Raw genomic sequence first — 25,113 nt, 5'->3', positions numbered from 1 at the left:
AACAAAAATATACGAATGTCCGTTAGTACGTATAGGTATTCGTAATTACCAATTTGTAAACTCACAAAAAGTTCAATTTTTATTTGGGAGTTGAACTCAGAACCTACGCAGAATGGTTACATGTATTTATTATCTGCTTTATTATCTGAATCTCGTATATGTATATATATACGGTCATCTCCATAGCACTAAGATGAAAAAAAATACGCGTTGTTCATGCATTGTAGACAATATTGTTCCTTCAAAAATGAAAACCTAACCTAACCTAAGAAATAATCCAGTAAATCGGCTAATTTCGAAATTTGCTTGCCGCTGGCTCCTGTAAACGGTCAAGAACCGTATTTTATTTAGACATAAATTTTATCTCAGTACTATACGACCCAAAGAGGTTGGACGGTCTTTAATACACGCCCATATATTTTTGGTACAACATTTCACGGTGAAGTGTGAGACGGCGAAATGCATACGTACAAATTTCCGGACACGACGCAGAATAAAAGACTGCTTGTATACAATGACTTGCCACGTAATATTATTTTAAGAAAAAAAAGAGTCATTACTTACAACTAATTACATCAATTATCGATATTTTTTAGAGATGTATATATGTGTCGCTACATTTCAAAATCAGCCAAGTCCACCTTTAGGTATTTTTGACTTGTTTCTGAATTGCTGAAGAACTACTCCTTTCTAACATTTCTGCATTATCAAAGTATGGAATTTATTAATTTAAAAAATTCTATACTCGAAATAATATAAACTTTCACCCTTGTGACTGTGTATTTGAGAAAACAAAAAGCTGTTTTTCTCCTATTCATCTATTATGGACTTGGCTGATTTTGAAATCTAGCAACACATATTATTATGATTCGACTAACTATTGAAAAATAATAAAAAATACTTTCACTGTGTGCATTGTGATATAAAAAATAAAAAATATTTGTTTGTAATTATTGTATTGCAGAAAAGGTCAAGCTATTAAGAGTGTAATGGCTGTTAAATATTTAAAAATACTTTCGATAGCATCTCAATTAGGCATAGGTCAAACGCAATGTTTTTTTTTTATTAGCATTGTTTTCATAATAATGTTTAAAATATTCATTTTTAAGTACTTTCTAATAATAGCTCCCTACTTAGATGTACACAGTTTTAAGTTATGTAAGGAACGGAAGTATCCGGCCTTTAGTTTCAATATTCTTTTTTTGAATTTATTTAGTTTGTGATATGAGAGTCTATTTTTAGATACATATCGAATAATGACATTTTTAATGTCTGTATCTCGAAAAGTAAATCGATGACGCCTACGTAATTTTTTGCATTTCTCAGTGCAAGCCGACCAAGAGATCTTTTTTATTAATGTTGTAATGAGATACAATATGAAACCCAGTCGTCATAGAACAATACTTTAAAGCCAGATTTGCTCTACGAACTAATGACGGGCAAACCATAAAACGTAAGAAATACAAAGCCCGCTCGATGTCTTCAAGTATTACCTACCTTTAATGACCGTTACGATACGAACGTAAATATTGAAGATAGCATATTATTGTCTAACATGTGTTAAAGACGTGTGTTCCATATTTCTCTACATTAGAGGTTTGTACCTTGTTACAGCCACACCCATACGGTAATCCGCTTGCCTTATTTTTATTTTCCCAGCGAGCACTGAGAGAAAATGAAACTTTACTAAATCGGTACCAAAATAGGTCATTTGTAATCTGTGATTTAATTGATTATAAAATTACGACTAGAATATTATACCATTGTCAAAAACAATGCGAAATAAGAAAATATACAAGAAACACTATTTATGTATAACTCTCATTGGTATTACATAAAAGTTGCCTAGAGTAATCACTCATTTTTTTAATTTTCTCAATCTATAAAAAAATGGTTGGTTATCAAAAATCACTTTGAATAATTATGTATAAACCTTTGGTAAATTATATTCTGGCACAAACGTCTTTCTAACTAACCAGGAATCTGAATTTTTCTCACACTGTCGTGGAGAATATTACATCTTAAGAAAGAGAGATAATAAGCTCCATAATTCGACTGTAGAAAAGAAAAACGGCGTAACTTTCAATTTTTTCAAAATAAGTTTTATTGCATAAAAATGTTGTATACGACTAAATAAATATACGTTGTGCTCAAAGGGTGTAAGCTGCAAATGCTGATTTATTATCTAAATTTAGCTAATAATTAAAAAAAAGAAGGAAGTGATGTGGAAAAAACGAGTTAACCATAATTTTTGTTGGTTTTTTTTTAATTAAGTCAATAATTAATTATGGATTAATAATATAAAAACCAAATTATTAGTTATCATGCACCTCATGGTCTATTTCGTATTTTAACTTTGACCGAAAACATAACATAAACGTTTTTGTGCTTCCTGCAAAATTTGATTTTAGTGGATTACGCCCTTTTTCCTTTCCAAAGTCGATATACATTAAAAAAAATCAAATTGACAATGTCACTCATGATATTTCATTACTATTTAGTGATTACGAATTGTGATTTATTCAAAATTAGATTTTTTGAGAATATGAGTTATGACTCTAGGCGACATATATTTTATGAAAGACAGTTAGTTATATTTGGTAAGTGGTGATACTTTAAACATATTTTTTATTTATCCACTACCTCCAGTTCTGTGCTTTTATGACATACAACTTTAACCAGTTTTTTTCAGTATATAAGATGGCAATGTTTTTTTATAAATTATCGACTATTTGGTGCACACTATTTAATTGATGTTTTAATTTCCTGATTTCCACATTTACAATGATACGCTCAAAATTGTTTTTACAGTATAATAAAATGTATATTTTATTGGTTATAAATAATTGTTATTTTATATACAATATAATATAATGAATTGCTTTTATTTGGAAGCGATGCTAGGAAAGATTATAAAAACTAGTGTATTATCGTTATAATATTCTAATGAAACAATGTGAAATCTATACATATCCACTATGATACATGGTACCACAATATACTTCTAATTGTTTTAATGAATGTTTCCGTATATATAAGTTATTTTAATAATTAAGTAATTAGTTTTTAGAGGGTTTATCAAAAACCAAAAATCTGACCTATGTAAACGAAACATATCACTATGTAGAATATACACAAATTATGTATAAAAAAAATGATAAATGAATACGTATTTTGAGCATGGTTTTTCGGTGTATGTATTAATTGCTATACAATTTAGTGAATAAATAAAATATGAAACTTCAATAAAATCTTTGGTGAATATTTCATAAATATTGAGCTTTTCGGAAACACATAATATGCACTATATTATATATATATTATTACATAGTATATGTATCTGCAGACTACACTAACTATTTAATATTTATTTTTGAAAACAAATCTGTTGCTTGATATATAAAATTTTAGGGAAAATCTGCCGTCGTTTGTAAAAATAAATAATGAAATATTATCTTAATGGGTATAGTATAAAAACAGTGCTCGGGAAACTTATGATCGGGCAGCTTTTCGTGGGACAGGTGTCGGCAACTTTTTCGGACTTGTGGGCCGCGTTCAACTTTTAATTTTAGAGCCACAAGTTTTTTAAGGCACATTACTAAAATTTGAAATTTCTATATTTGAAACAAATGGAACTAAATTAAATTGAATTACCACAGACTATAACTTTACTTATCGGTCACGGCCTGGTTTAATATGGGGCTTCTGCCTATTTTCAATTTAAAGTCTGTAGTGCAAATTCACCTGATAGTGAAATAAAATGAAATGTAGAGGGGAAAAAACAGTCTAAGATAGTAATAATAATAAATTTTTTTCTTTATAAATATATACCTATCATATATGTTATTGGAGTTACGAAAATGCCTGAAAAGTTTGCCGACTACTGGTTTAAATGAAAATATTTATATTGTTCAAAAATAAATATATAATATCATATTGTGAAAGTTCAGCTGGAAATTTTAACTAGTACATCATTTTAACGTCTATATTTCCTAACAATGGATGTCTAATAGTGTGAGAGTGTTACACATGTAATGTATTTGAATGAAAATTTTATCTAATAACCATAATTGTGTAATTTATTATACGAGCATACATGCAGACTTGATGTCTCTTGCCAATCGCAATTAGAAGTATTGTGAAATTGCATGTAAACATTTATTCAGAAACCAATTCGATCGTCTCGACGCTTGTATTGTACGAAGTGTTTGTTACTAACGTTAAAAATTACATATAAACAAAAAAAACTTTTAGTTTTCCCATATTTTCTTCTATGGAAATTGCATTTGGACAAGCAACAAGTTTCTGATTGTATTTTTTTATATTTATGTCATGCCCGATTTGAAGAAGGTCATTAGCTACTTGCTCAACCTATTAGGTCTATATTCTGAGTCCCAAATTTGTACTCTCGACATTATAAGCCATCATTGTAACAGAATAAAACGAATTAGCATATTTTTGTTCGTAATATCGTCTGTCAAAATAATGAAATAATCCAGCAATTTTAAATATAAACGAACTGACAGTATGGGCAGTTGTATTGGGCTAAAAATATTTTTTCACCAAAATTTTGAATTAAAATAAAATCATTTGGTCTGCGAGTATGTTCGTGTAAGTTGTGCTTTATCAATACAGGATTGACAATTAAATGCCTACTTTTAAAAAAGTATTAATGCAAATAGACGCATTTATTAAAAAACAAATATTTACAATAAAATTGAAATTACCAACTTTGTGTATTGTATTGAAATTTGGCAAAATAATATTAGTTGTTAGTGAGTTGACGCAGTGTTGGTACTACATTGGATGTTTAGAAAAAGAACGCTTTAAACAGGATCAAATCGGAACGATTTTAAGATTCTGTAAATCTAATATATAAAAATCAATGAACACGTTAGATTTGTATAAAAACTGCTTTTGAATGGTACCTAGTACAGGTGATGTAATACGCAAAAAAACAGTATTTGGAATTGGGAAATATTAGTAAGAGATTAATAAAATGAAAACACATAGCAATTAAATAAGCATTATGTACTTGTCGTGTGCAAAATATATAGCACTGGCTTCATGAGATTTTTAACGAAAAAAAATTAATGACTTTTTACCCTAAAATATCTAAGAGAGTTTTGGTTATTTTTTCTTGCTAAATAATACAAAAATGAATATTGTTTTTACATTTTGCTATAACAATTACATCAATAATAATTGAAAGTAAAAATAACTTTAAAAGTCCAGTTTTTTGACCCAAAATGAGTAGGTATATAATTGTAAAGTTTCAATGAGATTTTCATTTATTTCTATGTTTTTTTTTAAATAAACAATTTAATTAAATTTTTAATCCGAAAATGACTAATTAACTAAATTAAAAAATAAAAATGATGTTGTTGGTCGGTATGTTTGTATTTTTTGTCACGTTTATTTAATATGTATCAAATATTTAAAATCAGAAAAAATTAAAGAATAAATTATCAGGACCGTTGATGGACTAAACCCTTTTTAACCCGTATGCTGTGATTCTTTAATACTCTTAAAAATCAGTAATATTTATTCCGAATTAATTATTAATAAAATAATAGTTGGTCACCATCACGTACAATATTTTGTCACGTTTATTTAATGGTCGTATCAAATATTTTGAATCTCAAATAATAAATTATCTAATTAAAAAAATAAATTATTGACGAATTAGTTATTTTGACCAATGTCTCTCGCGTTTGTTTATATTTGTCAAAAATTGGATGTAATTTTTTTTTTAAAATTTTTAATCAAAAATTATTAATTTTTTAATTAAAAAATAAATTACACTTATATTGATGGATTAAAATTTGCTATGATTGTTTATTGCATATCTCAAACAATTAAAAATGTCATTGTAAAGAAGCAAAAACGATGATTTTAATTATATTATTGAAATGACTAGAAGCCTATGTAAATTATTATCTTTATATAAAAAAAGCACACAATATATAAAAACGTAGTACAGTATACAATCTTCCAATCAATACTAATTGCATATATTTTAATAGAATATTACCATACGTATAATATATTATTTACTGTTAAAGCTTTTAGACATTATTTTGATAGAAAAAATGAACAAGATAATAAATAATTAATAATGTTCATTCGGGTTATGTAAAAAATACTACAATATGAAACTGTATCGAAAGAGATTATAAAATAATTATAAATAAAACATATCATATCATTATTATAGTCAGTTGAATTGAATAAATGTTTAAAATACTTAAAAAATATATATATGATTAAGTAGTTATTGTTGTTGATCTTCGATTATATAGATATGTAGTATTGAAGTATACATATCAAGAAATATATATTCAAAGCAAAATATACTAGAATGTTTCAAAGAAACTGTGTTTTATTTTATCGTTTGAAATCCCTTAGAATAATAAAATGATTAGTGGTATATTATGAAAGACTGCGCTGGATCGGCTACGTACGTAGAATGCTGGATGATGTACCAGTCAAGCAGCGCTCGAAATGGATACTTTTACGAACCGGAGCGCTTGACTATTATCCGAAAATATTTATGTAATAGTTTTATGAATTATATATAAATACCTAAGTGTATTAAACCAGCCAAACTCAGACGGCCAAATGGGACTGTGGCATGCAAGATTATGTGATAATATTGTCAGTACCGCAGATGAAAATTGAGGTTTATGTCACGTCATAATCATCCATAAACTTTTGCAAATATATTTTAAGTAAATAATTATATTGATTTTATTACTTCACAAATCGGAATGCAATATTTAATTTTTCTACTAGACGGAGCGATAATGACAGGGATTTTACGAACAGGAGCTGCGCTCTAGTGCATTCTGGTTCATTTCGAGCACTGGGCAGGCGGGTTATGTATGCTACCCCCGAGGGCAAGAAAAGACCTGAATGGTCGAAAATGAGATGGCTGACCTGCGCCACAAGATATTTAAGAATGGTCGGTCAAAGCATCTGGAGAGTGTCGGCGCTGGATTGTCCAGGATGGGATGAGGCCAAGGGTTGTAATGATATAAATGATGATGAGCTTAGAAGGTCTTCATCCAGCAGTAAATCTATCATGACTGCCATGAAATAATACTACTAAAATTCAATAAAAAACAGAAGGTATATATAAATTGGTACGAGTATGGATTAATGTTGGTTTTCTTTTTCTGTTGGGGTTGGATTGAGAGAACATAATAATGCGCAGTCTCAGACTTGAGGTCTCGTTTCATTTTGAGTAAGGCATAGGTAGGTATTATCTCGTGATCCCAATAATTCTAGTTTTTATTTGCTGACACTGGTCCCATTTATTAATGACCCATATTCCTAAATATTTATAAAGTATAGCACGTTAAATAAGTTCGCTATTGGTTACATGTAAATTGTTACACAGTTCGCGGTGAGCTTTCTTATCGGAAAAAGATGACAGTATACTATACGGTGTCCAATTTTATTAGATTCAATATGAACATTAATTCAATTTTCATAGCTGATTTTGGTAAAATTCATGAATTCAATAATGAAAACCTAACCTAACACATAATCCAGTATATCGACCATTTTAAAAATTTGTTTGCTGCTCACTTCCTGTAAAGTGTAAACCGACAAGAGCCGTGTTTTATTAAGATTTGAATTTTATGTCAGTATTATACGACCCAAAGAGGTTGGACGGTCTTTAATATGCGGCCATATTATATTTCCGATACAACATTTCACTGTGAAGTGTGATACGGCGAACTGCATACGTACAAGTATCCGGACACGTTCGCTATTAATATAAAAACTTGTTGGTGTTTGGTGTAGCTATTTTTAATATTATTATTTTAAACTGACATCCAATATCTAGAGCCCTTATGAAGTTTCATATAAGCTTGTTTTAGATCATGCCCAGAAGAAATTTCTTCGACATCTTTATTTTAATGTATATAACTATTTTCCTTTTGATAATTTCCCAAACGAATAATTTCCGACTAGTTTTCTTCAAGGCATGCTCGCCTTTTATTCTCTTGAAGCTCGTAGGTCATTTTTGCTCTTAAAGCATTTCTTCCTGCTTTCACATGATATAGTAATCCTGATTTATATGCACGTCAATAACATGCGTGGTCGCAGCAGCCATTACTTCTTTTGGATAAATACTGTTTCCTCATGTCAGGCTTATCAGGCATCAATATCGAGGGCTGTGCGGTTGGTCAATGCGCTATGCACCAATACGTGTTGTTTTTTGTTTTAAAATTCTATTTTATTGTATATTTTTTAAATTTTCTTCAATTACCTACCTTTTGTTCTTTTTTATTTTATTTTTTTGCTATAAAATAATTTTATCGCTTGTTTTTTTTCTCTACTAACTTTATTTTCCGGTTCTTTTCATTCTAAATACCATGTTGTGAACGTCTTGAATTAATAATTTGTTATGTAGTCAATATATTTTTAAAAATAAATAAATAAATCAATGTACAATTAAAATTAGTGGAGATTGGTAGCCCCACACTCAGTACTGTCAAATAGTAAAGTTTCAATATCACACCCAGCAATTGCCATTCTATTTTTATATTAATGAAAGTTCATTCATTCATTAAGAAACGTTTCTACCCCTCTCTACCTGTGCCATGATTCTTCCACTGCCTTAGTTTCAGAGATGCTGTGTCCGTTTCTACACACCAACAACTGCAATAAAGGCATCCTTTTTTATCTGGTTCTTTTTAATTGAAAATAAGACTCCGCCTGAAGACTCTGCCGAACGGAATCACTTTACACGTGATTTGGAGACCATTGCATAACAAATGCAGTTCGTGATTGTCATTTTGATACATAGATACCATATATACAAGATGAGGGTTTTGTATAGGTATAGATTATTATTATTTTTTATTTGTAAGGACTGTAAAGGAGTCCCAATTTGAAGTATTTCTGTAAGCTTTAGGAGTATTTATTTGCTAAATTCTTCTAATTCTTGGTTGAAGTAGTTTTGAGGAATAATGTGTGATGTATTAATTGTCACCGACATAATAATATACCACATATGCATATAAAGAGAAATAGCTTGTGTTTAGAATATTTTAATTAAATAGTTAGGTAGGTACTTGATATGTTTTTATATTTTGCTGGGTTTTGAGATAAGAAAGGTTTGATTAAAAACCAACAGACGCCACCCCAATTGCACAAGGTCGGCTTGTCTAACTAGCAGCACCCTTTTTACGGGAACAATTTAATAAAAGTAAAGTTAAAATATTTAAAAAATGTTTGATTTGAGTTTTAAGTGACGCATCTATTTATTTTTTTAATTCTTTTAGTGTTGTGTAGTGTTCTTGTGATATTTTGTTGTCTACGTTTTTTGTGTTTTTGTTATTGATATGTATTACTTTAGTAAATCATGATTTTCAATTGCTTTCTAATATGAAATAATAAAAATTTCCTGCTAAAAATTCACTGTTTTGCGTTCGTATTGTAAAGTTTTTGCAACAATTAGCAATAGGTAATTTCGTCCGGCAGCCCGATTATTATTATAGACGGCCATTGATATTTTTGATTATATATATATATATTTACTATGTTCGATCCTAGGCAGATCATAAATGGGTATCCACAGAGTTTAACGAGAAATGGATGTTCGCCATTTTCTCAACTTAATAGGTTGTTAATACTCAACAACCCGGGATTCGAGTCTGGGACCTACACCATTATGACTAGCACATTACCCTCTCGGTCATCGTGGTATTTTTTAATGGGCATATTTATTTTTATAATAATTCTTGGACAGGAAGTAAACGATAAATAAAACATGTAATTCTTTCGTTGGGTACAAAAATTTATTTACAAATTATACAAAGAAGGTTTTGTACAGAATATATACATTCTAATACGAATATACAACAGTGTACATGTCAGATGAAACAAAAGTTTGGTTTTTGCATAATAAGTATAAATAAAAAAAGCGGAAAAATATAATAAAATCATATTTAAAAAAATACTATACTATCTTAAAGAATACAAATGAGTATTTTTTATAATCTATTAGCCTATAAAGTATAAAATTACTTTATTTATTTGCTTCACTGATAATTATTATTGGATGAGTATAATAATTAAAAAAGAAGACTTTTGCATTAAATGCATATTTTGATATTATTAAAAACATAGACAAGAAAAAATCTTAAAATTGGTTTAAGATTTTTTTTGTAATGGCAACACTGAATTATTGAATTAATTAAAGTATTGCTTTGATTTTAATGTATTATGTACATTTTTTTTTTACTATGGAGATTAAAAATTATTGTTAAGTATATTAATGGTAACTTTGATAATTAAAATTTATTACTGTGTTGTGACTTTTCTAAGTAACTAAAATACTGATTGCAGATTTTGAACACTTTTATGAAATGCACGCATTCGACAGTGGTCCTTGCTGGTAGTGTATTTAATAAGAGTATCCGCCGTTGGAGTCGTAAGATTGGGGAATGGTGTCTGGAACGCTCGGGTATCCACCGCCTCCACCTCCTCCAGAATGACCACCGCTGGAGAAGCCTCCGCTAGAATGTCCACCTCCGCTGGAGTAGCCGCCGCCTCCCCCGCTTGGGTATCCACCACCGCCTGAATGTCCGCCACCGACTGAGAATCCACCGCCTGATGGGCCGCTCGAGTATCCACCGCCGCCTGATGGACCGCTTGAATATCCACCTCCTCCGCTGGAATGTCCACCACCGCTTGAGAATCCACCTCCTCCGCTAGAGTGTCCACCTCCGCTTGAGAATCCACCGCCGGTCGCTCCGAATGATGGAGCACCATAGCTGCCTGACGGGGCTGAGGCGAAACTGGTGAATGAGCCTCCTTTAGCTGGGCCACTTGGCACGCCGTAACTGGTTGAAGGTGGTCCGTATGATGATGATGGCTTACCGCCGCCAAATCCGCTGCCTCCGTGTCCACCACCACCACCTCCATGTCCACCACCTCCATGTCCACCGCCGCCTCCGCTACCGAAAGATGGTACTCCGTAAGATGATGACGGCTTACCGCCTCCAAATCCGCCGCCACCACCTCCATGTCCACCGCCACCTCCGCTACCGAAAGATGGTGCTCCGTAAGATGAAGAAGGCTTTCCACCGCCGAATCCGCTGCTTCCAAAAGACGGTGCACCATAAGATGAAGAGGGTTTACCACCTCCAAAGCTGCCATGTCCACCGCCTCCTCCGAGTAGGCTTCCAAAACTACCACCGCCGTGTCCGCCTGATGACGGTGCTCCATATGACGATGAAGGTTTTCCTCCGCCGAAACCGCTACTTCCGAAAGATGGGGCTCCATATGATGATGAAGGTCTACCGCCGCCGAAACTACCGCCTCCGTGACTACCACCACCTCCGCCTAATGATGGGGTTCCGTATGACGCAGATGGTGGCAAGTATGATGTAGTGGGCTTTCCACCTCCGAATGATGGTGCTCCATATGACGAAGATGGTCGTCCACCGCCGAATCCGCCGCCGCCGCCTCCATGTCCACCCCCACCTCCGCTACCGAAAGATGGCGCTCCATAAGATGATGATGGCCTGCCGCCGCCGAAACTGCCTCCTCCGTGAGATGGTGCTCCATAAGATGACGAAGGTCTACCACCTCCGAAAGAAGGAGCTCCGTACGAGGACGATGGTTTACCACCACCGAATCCACCACCGCCGCTGCTTCCGAAAGATGGAACTCCATATGAAGATGATGGCTTGCCACCGCCGAATCCTCCTCCTCCGTGTCCACCTCCTCCGCCTCCTCCATGTCCACCTCCTCCGCCTCCTCCGTGTCCACCACCTCCGCTACCTCCAAATGAAGGTACACCATAAGACGTTGATGGAGGGAGATACGAGTTTCCAAGAGGGGCTGAAACAAGTAAACAAACAATAGATTAGGATAATGAGGTATTATTTGACAGATATCTCTACTTCACCATAATATTATATATATTCGCAAGCACTGGAAATTTGATGACATAATAATTCGAAAAAGAGTTCATAATTGTTGCTAAATCAACCCTTTGCAGGTCTTGAATGCTTTCAGGAAATATTTCCATCCTCTATGACTGTAAACTAACTTTCGTCGTTAGTAATGTAGAAAAGGATGTGAAGAAGCATGTCTGCCACAAGCTCTTACTGTGCACAACTATTTAGGTCTCTCGACATTCTTTTCTTTTTCCAATTATTAAAGATCCCTTGGGTAATTATCTATCCTGGTGTCTTACATGGCCTGTCTAATTCGTGATTGCTACTTGGACGTCTTCATCGACTCTTCTTTACAAATATATCTAGTTCCTTCTCATCGTTTCGTTACCAAGAAAAAATATTTGTAAATAAAATATATATTTACCTTCTCTCTTCACAAGCTCGTGCGATAGGGCGCCATTCAGGAGGAAGAAGGCCACAAAAGCGTTCTGAAAAAAAGAAAACCATATGTTAGATCAGACCATCAAACTAATGAGTAAATACAAAATTCATAAGTATATGGAAGTATGCCGAATGAGGTAAGTATACCCTATTTTAAGAATTGATTAAATAATGTCCTTCTGAACTCGTCCTTGCGTAGGTAGAATCTTCTATGTCTTTATTTTAAGACATATAACTATTTTCCTTTCGATAATTGACGGCGTCCCCCGAAAAGGGGTCTATATAATACATCATGTAAAAAAGTGATTTTATTGACTAAAACGGGTCTATATAGCATTGCTCACGTTATTGGAAAGTTTTATTATTTTATCTGCCACAGTTTTTGAGATATTAGCAATACTAAAATGCTTACTGTAGAAGAGGGGTACATATGATTATTTTATTATAAAATAAAAATTGTCAATGATAAATAGTGCTTTCATGAACATAATAATTATTATCACAGATATACTCCAAAAGTAAAAGTTTCCTCTCCTGAACAATTTTGTTTTTGCATATAGACCCCTTTTCGGGGGACGCCTTCAATTCGTCAAATGATTATTTTTCGACTGCATTTCTACAATGCATGCTTACTTTTCATTCTCTTGAATCTTGTATGTCACTTCTGTTCATAAGACATTTTTGCCTGTTATGGCGAAGGATGATGAATTTACATGCGCCTGTCAATTATCTACGTGGTCACAGTCATGATCTATTCTGGATCGGAATCATTCCCTCGTATCAAGCCTATCAAGCACCATTAGCGAGGGGTGCAATACTAGTCAATGCGCTCCCCAAAGACATGGATATTTTTAGTAACGTACTGTGTATTTTGTTTTCTAAATTTTATTTTTCTGTATAAAATTGTATTTTTTTTTTTAAATATATTTTCTTCTTCTCTTTTTTGAGGGTAATATTTGTTATAATATAAATCTCATGTTGTGAACTCCTGAATTTAGATTTGCTATGTCTACAATGTACTCGTACCTATTGTTTTCTTAAATAAATAAATAACAATATCAATACATATCCGAAGCGATTTGGTTTAAGTTAGAGTTTAACTGGAAGGGTTATTGCTATTGATCCTAAGCCCTCTGCTTGGGTTAGATATTATTATGCTTTATAATGATTACAATATAATATAATATTAGACATTTTGGTACTGTTCGGTTATCAGGAATACAGCGGAAAACACATTTTGAAAATACCCGATATACTGGATTATTTGTTAGTTTCGGTTAGTTTAGGTTAGGTTAGGTTGGGTTAGGTTAGGTTAGGTTAGGTTTGGTTAGGTTTGGTTAAGCTAACTTAACAAATAATCCAGTTTGTCGGCTATTTTCAAAATGTGTTTTCCGCTGTATTCCTGATAACCGAACAGTACCGACATTTTTAATATGAAGACACGAAACCACTATTTGGCAGGGATTTGTACCTACTTGATAAAACTGACAATAAAACACGTATTGTAAAATAATTGTTATGCTATTTGAAGTTTACAAAGTGATACATTGTATTATTCTATAGTTAGGTAATAAAACACTTAAATTCTCACAGAGTAACCACTTAAAGGCTTGTCACATCATTATGGAGACAGTGAGAAAAGAAATTACTATTAAATAACTCAACATTATTACGACGTTTGACCGCTTGACTTCCGAAGGTGAAAGCTTCTACAAACATTGCCTATTTTGAAGATACCTGTCTAATTACCTGTGTACTCTTCGGTCACGCACGGCCAGGTGAACGAATAAAAAAAACCACGTGTTTTATTTATTATTTCGCTGCGAATGTATGTGTGCCAAGAGATGAAACGTGCGTCGGAGAGTTGTTGATTAATGGATGACTGTATTGGATAATAAATTACAGGTATTTATTTATCTTGAGATTTTAATGGGCATTACGACATATTATAATGGATAAAAAATCTGAACACTCAACTAGGTAAATGATTAATTATTATAAAAATGGCTTGTCCAATTTCTTTTTTTTTTCAGAAGGAAAAGTTTTTAAACATCATTTCCGTATACAGCAGCTATTTTACAACGTTTTTCTTAGCTTGTATTCTTATTTGTCCGGTACAAATCTTGCAATCGATTTTTAACTAACTTTCCGACTAGCTAGACATTTGAAACTTTTAGAATATATCAGAACACGTTGCCAATGCATTTTTAAAAAAATACTTTTAGCCATTGAATTTAGCCAGTAGAATTGAATTCATTTTCATTTAATTCTGTTTTATATGAAAAGTTATTTCGACACCATTATTGGTTGCTAGGGGTCTGGGGTCCTAGCAACTAAATTATTAATATATAAGTGCGTTACTATGGAAATCAATATGACATTTCAGTATTATTTCTATCAAGTACACATTTTTTTGATCGTTTAAGCTAGTCAAGTCTAGCATGCACCGGGATCCTTTTTTGTTAGTATATTTAAATTAATATAATAATTAGTAATTTATAAAGATGTTGCATAATATAGAAGATGGAGCCTTCTGTGTTGTCATAACTGTAATTTTTATATGCAACAAATAATGGGTTTATTTGTCCGCTGTTCAAAGTTTATATTTATAATATAAAAATTCTTAAACTGAGGTATCCTTTTTTGTTTCATTTTATGGAAAGACTCTGTTCCTATTTCAAATATTATAATATTAATTCATATCACATACCTAGTAAGCATTTATAAAAATGGACGACAACAATTTAATTCATTCGACAATTTATGTAGTTGAGCAAGTGGCTAACATCCATTTCTCGTAAAAACAAAATCTGTTAATACAATCTCCACTCCGTAGGACGCCCATGATGTGATCTTCTTAGGATCGGACATGGTTAAAAAAGTTCATATTATATGATTTTAAAGTCTAAATGTTATTATAATCAAAATAATTTATATTGCAGAAAAAAGGCCATGTTAAAGAACGTTGACAGGTGGCACTACCACCTGATTTTTTTTCTAGTATTATAAACTGATTTGTGTGGATTTTTGTTATTGTTATGTCAGTCATCACCAGGCAGTGTAAAAATGAGATTGCATTTTTTATGTTTTGACTTTCAACATATTGCAGTATTTGGTTTTTATGAATGGTAAAAATCAAATGGTAAACGCCTTATTTAGCTCATTCATAATAATTGAAGACGATGCTTTGGGGTCTGTTGACTAAAGTAAGTAGATATGTAATATTGCAGTATGTCAAATTATGCACATTTCTGTGGAGTTGGTAGTTTGAAATTTTACCGGAGAAATTATAGAATCCAAGAAAACCTACCAAGCCAGTGAATATTCATTATTTGTTCAAAATAATTAATTATGGTCTGTTTTCATTTTCAACTTAATTTTTGGACGACTAAAATGTGCCATAGACTATAGAGCGTCGTACGAGACTTCGATCATTTTTTATTTAATTTAAATTTATCGCTTTTTATTCAATCATATTCTTTTGTTTTTTTTTTAAATTTCTATTTTGTCTTCGTTTGGAATGAAAAATTTATGGTAAGCCTACATACAAATAGTAGATATTGATTACAGAATGAGCAATGACATATAAGCTATTATTAAATATGGATATTTTTCTTATGGAGTGCGTCTTCAGGCTTATTGTAATGTTTATATTACTGCAATATTCTAAGACAAATATTGGTATGGCCTAGTGATTTGTTTGCTGTGGTTATTAGTTAAAATATGCTGATTTAATAATATTTGAAGATGTCATTGTATTAGAATTTGGTGTCACATTGTCAAATAAAAGATGGCCTTTCATATCGAGGTGTGAATCTGCGTAACCGTGGGCACATGTTTTATGACATACAATAAATTAAACAACATTGTAAAATGAGTTTTGGAATTGTGTTTGTTCATGTACGCAATTGCCGTAATGCGACTCATAAAACACCACAAAAGGAAGAACAACAATAATTGCAAAATCAGTTAAATTTTATTCTGAGATATGTACAATAATCCAGCTGTTTATAGTGGCGAAGGGTGGAAGTAGGGTGTTAAGATCCGCCATAAATACTGCACACTAAACTTTGTGAGTAATGCGTATTTGTTTTCATTAGACTAATACTACACTTTACAGATAGTGTTGGTTACTTTTCAAAATTCAATCAAACCCTGCGAAAACCAAACCACAATAGATAATAATCAAAAAATACTTGTCTATTCATAAAATATCTTAAATTATGCTTTTAAATCATACATAATTTTACCTATTATAGTTTGGTTTAGGCCAGGCTTAATGAATTAATCAATCAACAACATGTATAATATGTATTTATAATCAACGAAAACAAATAAGCATGAAAGTGTGCACAATTTTGTCGGATCACGTTCGTATTATGGTTTGGTTGAGGTAGGGCTTAATTTATTTTTCAAAACTAACTAATGCCATCTGTAAACTGTAGTCTTATTTTAATAATAACAAATACGAATGACTAACAAAGTTAAATGTGCACTATTTAAGTCAGATGTGAACAGCCTACCTCTATCCTTCGCCACTGAGCTGTTATACTAAGTGTTGTCAATAGATTTTTTCTGAACAAACTAATTGTTAAAAAATGACGAAGTTTTAAAACTATCACACCTGTTTCGTTTCGAAACATAGCATAATATGGGCGTCCATAGAGTGGTCGTTACTTCAAGACACAGGAACCGAAGATGGTTACCAATGGTTACGGTTATCCATAAAATGGTTAGGAAGGAAGGGGCTATGCATTTCGAGGAACATACAGAATGGATAAAGCCTGCAGAGTTTCTCTCGCCTGAAGTCAGTCTCGAACTCGGAAACTACACAATAGACCGAGAACCAAGATAGGGAATACCTATCCTAGACGATATGGTGAAATGAGGCTTCTCTGGTGCAAGGCATGTCTACTGAAATTGTATTTTCTATAGTACCTTGTAGCTATTGTAGATCCAACACGACCAAGAAGATGTAGAAGACTACCATATTTAATTTCGTGTCTGTATCACAGTTCAATATGAGCTATTGTTTAAAATGGCCGTATAGCATTGAGATCGAATTCATGTATAAATGAAACACTTAAAATACGTAATAACAACCACCGGATTGTATTCCGGATAAATTAGAAATATAATAATAATTGATTCAAAAGTAGGTTAGCAAGTAGGCGCTTCGTATCTGTCAAATTATTGTACAAACAATCGGAACTGTGTCTGCAAACAAGCGTCGCAAGTAAAATTTGTTATCGCAATGCTTTACGGTCATCTGTTTCCGGTTCAATAGCTAATTGTGAATTATTGTGATACGGATAACTGCGTAAGTATAATGTACATGTAGCCATTTAATTTAATTTGTGATTCTATGATAGCTGTTTTATTTTAATCAGGTATTATAAAAGTTTAATCTTTAAATGGCTTAATGAACTAACTCATAACCATTATGAAAAGCTTTATCATTTTCCTCAAAACGTAGTTTTACTTAATGATCCAATTTACTTACCTCAGAGGTATTCTCTGCTGAGAGATTCAATTGTTATTTTCAGTAGTGGAATAGTTATTATGGCATTAAAATATTATGGAACAATTCTGTTGCGTAACTTTAGACTATTTTAAATAATGTCTTGCTATATTAGGTTTAGTATGATGAGCTTCTTGAAGTTTCCCAGGCCTCCGTAATGACTATTTTCTAACTATGACATACCTATAATAATATAATAATATCACTTTGTAATCCACGCATGCGCTTGCGATGGCCAAGTGGTAATCCGTTGAGTTAAAAAGTCACGGTTCTCAAACAAATTCGAGTCCCAGAATATCCATTTCTCGTAAAAAAACTAGTCACCTTTAATTGCATAGTGTTGCCTTTTATCAATAAACTGTATAATTGTTTATATTTTTGTGTGAAAATGAAATTTTATTTAAAAACGTGCAGTTCTCTGCAATGGACAAAGTGTGCTGTTAAAATAGTTATAGTTTTTATTCATAGGTGCCACAGTTAATTTAAAATAATATTAGACATTAAAATATGACGTGATCGATTAGAAAAGTAATATCTACCTATATTAAAGTGTTACCATTATGCAAACCTCTTCATGAGGCGACCAAGATTGTAGAATAAACTAAAAAAAATAGCAGTAAATAAAAGCAAATTGTCAAAAAAATACTTTAAATGGGGATTAAGAAATTTCGAAAAGTTAAAATACTTTTGCTTATTGAGTACCGAGTTAATGTGCGTTTATGATCACAGAATAAGTTAAACACGGAACAGATTAATAACAGTCAGCATGGATGAAGGCATTGAAGCCAGTCTCGGTTTACGACTTATACACGATTAAATCATACAATATTGAATGTGTGTTTCGTTCACGTCACAAACTTTAATGTACAGTTTTATGATACAAACGTAACTATTGAAAATAACATATTATTTGACACGTGTTTAAGATATCCCATATTCTCCAATACTCTAGAATTAAACCTTCTTACAATAACCCAATATCCACTATTTGTGTGTTCTCTGGTTAAATTAAAATTAATACAATATAAAATGGAGCCCGCATGAAGTTATATAATATAAGACTTTCATGAAATGCGCGTATGAAGCTTAACATATCTAGAAAGTGTGGCGTTGTAATGGATGAAATAAGGTGGAGTTCTATTAATTGTGTTGTAATAACTTGTAATAACTTGTGTTGTAGACTGTAGGTAGAGTATTGATATGATGTCCGCTTCTAAATCCGTAGGGTTCTGGTTCGAATTTCGTGTCTTCTAAATTCAAATGTTGTCTGTTCAATGTATATTTGGGCCCAGAGCATGAACCTAACAGAATGGATTAATAGTTTAAGTATTGCTCGTCAAATGATCTGTTAAGAATGTGGGCAAGATCAAAGGGTGATTGTAAAGCCAGTGATCATGAGGAATGAGGTATTTTGGTAAATGTAAGAGTACAAGTACAGATATATTCACCTTTCAACAATTAAGATGTCAAATTACGATTCATTCACAGTATAAATAATACACTCAAAGAAATACATTTTATCGTTTTATCAGTAAAAATTCTTCAGTTGCAAAGAAGCGACGTTTAAAAAAAATGTTTTGCAGGCAAATCACGTCCAAAAAAGCATCTTTAAATTCTGGTCACACGTTACTTTGGACGCCTCGAAACTTAAAATATACATTTTCGTGATCTGAATGATGTTGCCAGTGCCAAAAATATTGTTTTAATTTCGCATTAATTTGAAAGAGAGAAACCTATGGTAATAGTGTTTATCCTAACCCGTATTAACATATTATTATGGTAGAGGTCACTTTATTACTGATTATTAATATTAGGAAAAGTTTATTTATAAAATAAGCTTGGCTCAATTTACAAGTATGTAAATTCTTTCTCGACCACAAAATGTCGAATATGTCGATGTGATTTTGTTGGTATTCCGAAATTGAGAAAATGACTGATTGAAACGTTTTATAACTTTGCACTTTGTTGCACTTTTTACTACACTTATATGCCTCTTTGCCTGATTTCCCCGCATACAATTAAATCAAATGATCTTCACTTCTATTAATATATCGTCACTGTTCTGGTAGAAAACACTATTTCGAAAAAATGACATATTGAGTTAGTACCAAAATGTTCCTTATTTCAAACTTTACCGTCTGGAAACCTTCTTAATAAATAAACTGTCTTTATTTTAAAGTCATCCTTTTTACGGTTACTTAATAAACTCACATGATAGACCATTATTTCAAACATTTTAACAACTTCAAAGTCAAATTACTCAAAACTAGTATTCTCCAGTTAATGTGTTCTGCCAGAACAGAGACGATATGTAGTGATTAATAAATATATAGATAATGATATACTTATGTAAAAAAATATTTTTAGAATATACTTATTACATCATTTTCATCATAGAGCCAGAGTGCAAAGTTATGAAGCATATACCTACTCTACGATGCGTAAATAAATTACCCTCATCTATGACGATGCCGTTACGTTCAGTCTAAATCAAAAATTAACATTTGCCATTTGTAGGCACCTATTTTGATGCTTATTTAACTAATTATTCTGTGATAGGACTTGTAGTAATTAATTCAATACATACGTAAATATTTCAACATAGGTTTCTGCAGACTTTACTTAACTTCGACCAAAGCACAGAGTCACTTTTTAGAATGACTGAAAAATTATGTAATATAATATGTCTACTCCTTATATTATTATGCATCCTTAAAAAGTGAAAACCGCGAACTGATCGGCGATCACGAATCACAAATTTGTTGTAATATATATTATTAATTCAGTACATTACGACCTCACCGCGAGCAGTTTACGCGAACAAGCAATACAATTGAGCTGACAATAGTATGAGATATAGATCTGTTCGGCCACAACGCTCGGCGCGGTGGAACGTAAAAAAATCGTGACTTACATACGACACGTTATTATTTTCGAGATTTGTGTGTTAAGTAAAGATGCATTGTTATTCGACGGTTAAAAGTAAAAGTGTCATAAATCAATAAGTATCGCTGTTTCTCATTTGGTGTGAGTTTATTTTTGTAATATATTGAGTCACGACACTGGTAATGAAAATATTTGGAGAGTTTTCATATTATTTATTTGTATTGACGTGATAATTATTATAACTCGATGGACCTCTGAACTGTTTAAATTATCACCACAATATGTAGGTATTAAATCTATCATTTTACGAGAGTTAGTACACTAATCAATAATATTGTCGACTTCTCAATAAATACGAATGATTAGCAAAAACAGAGTAACAAAAAGGTTTCAACATGTTCATTTGCGTAAAAATTAAAATATAAATAAATCGCAATCACAACAAGTTAAAACTGGGATAATGGAGTGTCTTTGATAATTGTATGAGAAATCGGAAGCTTCACTAAGTTGTTTGTTCTTTAGAGGCAAGAACTACTACCATACTTTATTTTTTAATCAGTTATACTCGATTTACTGCGCTGGAATTCAAGTGTTTTCTTCACATAATCCTTAGGGAGAATGAATATATAAAAATTCGATGTACTTTGTCATGTTGATGTGTCAGATACGAAAAAGAATAGCTTTTACTAGAAAAGCATAATATGCAAAGTAGCACTGGCTTTTATCAGACACAGGTTTTACGTGCTGTAAAATGGCGAAGGGTGGAGAATATAAGTAGTCGACAGGCAAATCACACAAATTACAGGCCACAGTTATGAAGTCGCGATAAACAAGAAGAAGTAATGAAATATGTAAATGAATAACGGGTTGTTCATGCTCATTCACTGTTAATTGCGCCAAAAACTCTTTAATTCGACGCCCATGTAATAATCGGTTCCGGAAACTTCTACGTATGCAGTTCGACGTATTACACTTCACCGTGAAATGTTGTATCGGAAATATATGGCCGTATATCAAAGATCGTTCAACTTCTTTAGATCGTATAGTACCGACATAAAATTTATGTCTAAATAAAACACGGTTCTTGTCAGTTTACACTTTACAAAAAGGCAGCAGCAAACAAATTTTGAAAATAACCTATATACTGGATAATTTGTTAGGTTAGGTTTGGTTAGGGTTTCATTCTTGAATTCATGAATTTTGCTAAAATCAGCTATTAAAATTGAATTAATGTTCATATTTAATCTAATAAATTTGGAGACCGTATACCTAGTATACAGTCATCTCTTTCCGATAAGAAAGCTCACGGTGAAATGTTTAACGTACAATTTACATATATTGTATCATTGTCATCCTAGAGTTGGAGTGGCAACTCTACTTTATATAATTATACAGTTGACTCTAGCCGATTGGTCGACCATATTATGTACGGTTATCAAATAAGAGATATACGATATACAAAACTTTTCTCTAAAATAGTTGATTATGTCACGAGCTGTATGTCATGTTGCACCATATTGTTGGAACCACATATCGTCCAGATCAAAATCATCTAATTCATGGCAGAAAAATCAGTACTTAATCATGTTTATTTAGTTTTCTCCATTGACAGTGACTGTAATCGCGCCTTTTCTAATATACTATATAATTGATACTAATTTGTTTGTTTTCATCAATACGGAATTACTGAAACGTGTGAAAGTTATATTATACGCAATGTTTTGGGCGAGATTTTAAGATACATCATAAAGTAAGTTCACACCATTTTGTTCAATAAAATCGTGTGACGTAACAACTTGTTATCAATATGAAGCAATATGCCAAAGAAAATATGATTGTTGGACGTGTTTTCACATTATCATTGTGAGAAATCAAAACAAAAGGTCTTACCGCAGGGTCAAACATAAATTTTATATGGTCACGTTGTGCTGAAATCGTTTTGGGATTGAGATATTATCTTCTTACACTGATTGGTGTCTTTGAAAAGGAAAGTGAATTAGGTGATCAGCACAGTATTGTAAGGTTATATACCTACGACGAGGCACTCAAATTCAACGGCTCAACAACTACATTTCTCTCGGACAATAAATGTCATTTGACGGTGGCATGTATGAAGAGATTGAGAGCAAAAGCAAACTGGCATTTAGGTGCCTGAATAGTATCTTCAAAAGTGACCTCCCTTATGTCTTATGTATGTCTTATATTGGTTAGCCAAAAGTTCGAGGATAATAAATCGTTCGATTTGTATATGCTCTGCTACTGACCAATATACGATCAACGAACGAGTAAAAAAAGTCGAGCTGTCAAAAGTTAAAATGTCTTCCGATAATCTTAAAATTTTGTGTTATTTACGTGTAGATTTGCATAAAATAATATAATAGTAAAAGCAAGACAAGTTTTACGTTTTATTTTGAGAACTTCATACATTTAAATAAAAAAATAATTGGTAAATCTCCAATTTTCTAATATGTAAGTAAATTAACAAATTAATCAATAAAACTGTTTAGGACAATTTCCTACAGGTTTTTATCGGTCCAAATGATTACATACTATTAATGTCAAATTTAATTTATGTAATGTAAAGTCTGCAGGTTTAGAGTGCTTCACGCGAAGAAATCCTAAGAATGTAAATCGTCTGAGTCAGCATTAAGCGTGAAGTGTGCTACTAGTGTTATACGTATGCATTTAAAACATGAGCTTTTAATGTAAGAGAAATCAAAAAAAAAATACGCGTAGTGCAAAGTAGCATATTGGGCATAACGCAAAAAGACCACAAAATAAACCAATCGATACGAAGGCAGACAAGTTACGTGGTATGGAAAAATGTATGCAAATGAAATTAAGGAATCAATGGCTTAGGATAGCAGACAAGGGTACACGATGTGATAGAGGAGAAGCAGATGAAATAGCGATTGGGAAAATGTCGCTCGGCGAGTGGACAACCGCTGGATAAATACCCTTATACAGTGGTAACCAAGGGACGTCTTAAAACCCGCTGGATTGACGAACTGATAAAGTTTGCTAAATCAAGAGAAAAGATAAAAGCAGAGTATCGTCATGGGTGACGAGTTTTGCTACTTTAGAAAATAGCTGTACTTTGGAGTGACAGTTTTTTCTCTGGCTGCAACGTGATCATCTAATATTTTCCATTATGCGAGGTATTCGAGAAAAAAAAGGAAACTTAATAACGTGTAGAGCCAATCAGATAATAATATTTATTGTTTATACCTGGATAATCGATTGTTTAGAAATCAGATATGCAAATATTTAATATATTATACGCTTCTCTTAATGCTGAGCCTTACAAAATTGCGGAAATTCGCAGGCGACTTTGTTTCGCCGCGCTTTGACTTTCACTCGTAAATATTTATTTTGTCATTAGCATTATTATCTATTTATCACAACGTTGCTAACTGTTATACGATGAAGATTGACGATTAGTTTTAATCGGTAAATATCTTGCAAGTAACAAGGCTATTTAAATTAATGTATTATGTCAAATTATATAAAACGCATTTTTGGGATACTTGATCAGGCGGCATATTCGATTTTTAAATGCGAACGATGCAAAAACTATTTTTTAATTGCGTATTTTAAATGAGGCAATAAACTGCAGATAAATACATTAAAAAGAAATTAATATGTAAAATTTTTGGTATATTTTCACAGAATTCAAATGTAGTAAAAATTTCTAATGAAAGTTATGCAAAATTATTGCGTTTTTATAAAATCTGCACTCAAAATAAGTGTGCATAATATGACACATCTGAATGTAGTGGTTTGTTGTTTACATATTATGCCAAAGCATGCATTTATTATCGTAATACAAAATATATTAGTTGATTATTAATTGGTCAATATTGCATTATTACAACATCCTTACAGAATCACTATATAATTAAAAGATTTCATAATATAAAGTGAGTGAAGATGAGTAAACAATATCAAGAAGGTCGTAAAGCAGCTGGGTGTGACCGAATGGTTAGCGGGAGCTCGGGATAGAGACGTTTTGAAGACGGCTGTGTAGTTAACGACGGATACGAATAGTTGACATATGATATGGTTATAATATACGAGGGTGGGTCAATAATTCCTTAGAAAAAAGCATTAAAACAGTTTTTATTTTTGTATTTTTTTTTTATTTCTCAACATAATCTCCTTGGAGCTCAATACACTTGGTTAGACGTTTCTCAATTTTTTTTAAACCGTCAGAAAAATAAGTTTTCGGAAGGTCCTCAAAATAAGCATTTGTCCGATCGATGACTTCTTCATTTGCAAAAAAACCTTGTCCACTTAGCCATTTTTTTAAGTTTGGGAAAAGGAAAAAGTCACTGGGGGCTA

General features: G+C 32.2%; 1 protein-coding gene across 1 annotated transcript in view; it reads right to left on the bottom strand.

Moving 5' to 3' along the window:
- Nucleotides 1–9,799: 9,799 nt before the first annotated feature.
- Muc91C (Mucin 91C) overlaps nucleotides 9,800–25,113 on the bottom strand; it is a 41,840-nt gene continuing 26,526 nt past the window's right edge. The window contains exons 3-4 of the mRNA XM_085945168.1: nucleotides 12,349–12,412; nucleotides 9,800–11,865 (exon numbers count right to left, since the gene is read on the bottom strand). Of these exons, the coding sequence (XP_085801294.1) occupies nucleotides 10,424–11,865; nucleotides 12,349–12,412 (1,506 nt within the window). The 3' untranslated portion in view covers nucleotides 9,800–10,423. The remainder of the gene's footprint in view (nucleotides 11,866–12,348; nucleotides 12,413–25,113) is intronic.

Source organism: Rhyacophila brunnea, unplaced genomic scaffold (assembly GCF_057557595.1).
Source record: "Rhyacophila brunnea isolate RB1 unplaced genomic scaffold, BYU_Rbru_1.0 scaffold_18, whole genome shotgun sequence".
Lineage (NCBI taxonomy): Eukaryota > Metazoa > Arthropoda > Insecta > Trichoptera > Rhyacophilidae > Rhyacophila > Rhyacophila brunnea.
The sequence above is the reverse complement of the archived record's forward strand: the minus strand, read 5'-3'. Positions and strand labels throughout refer to the sequence as shown.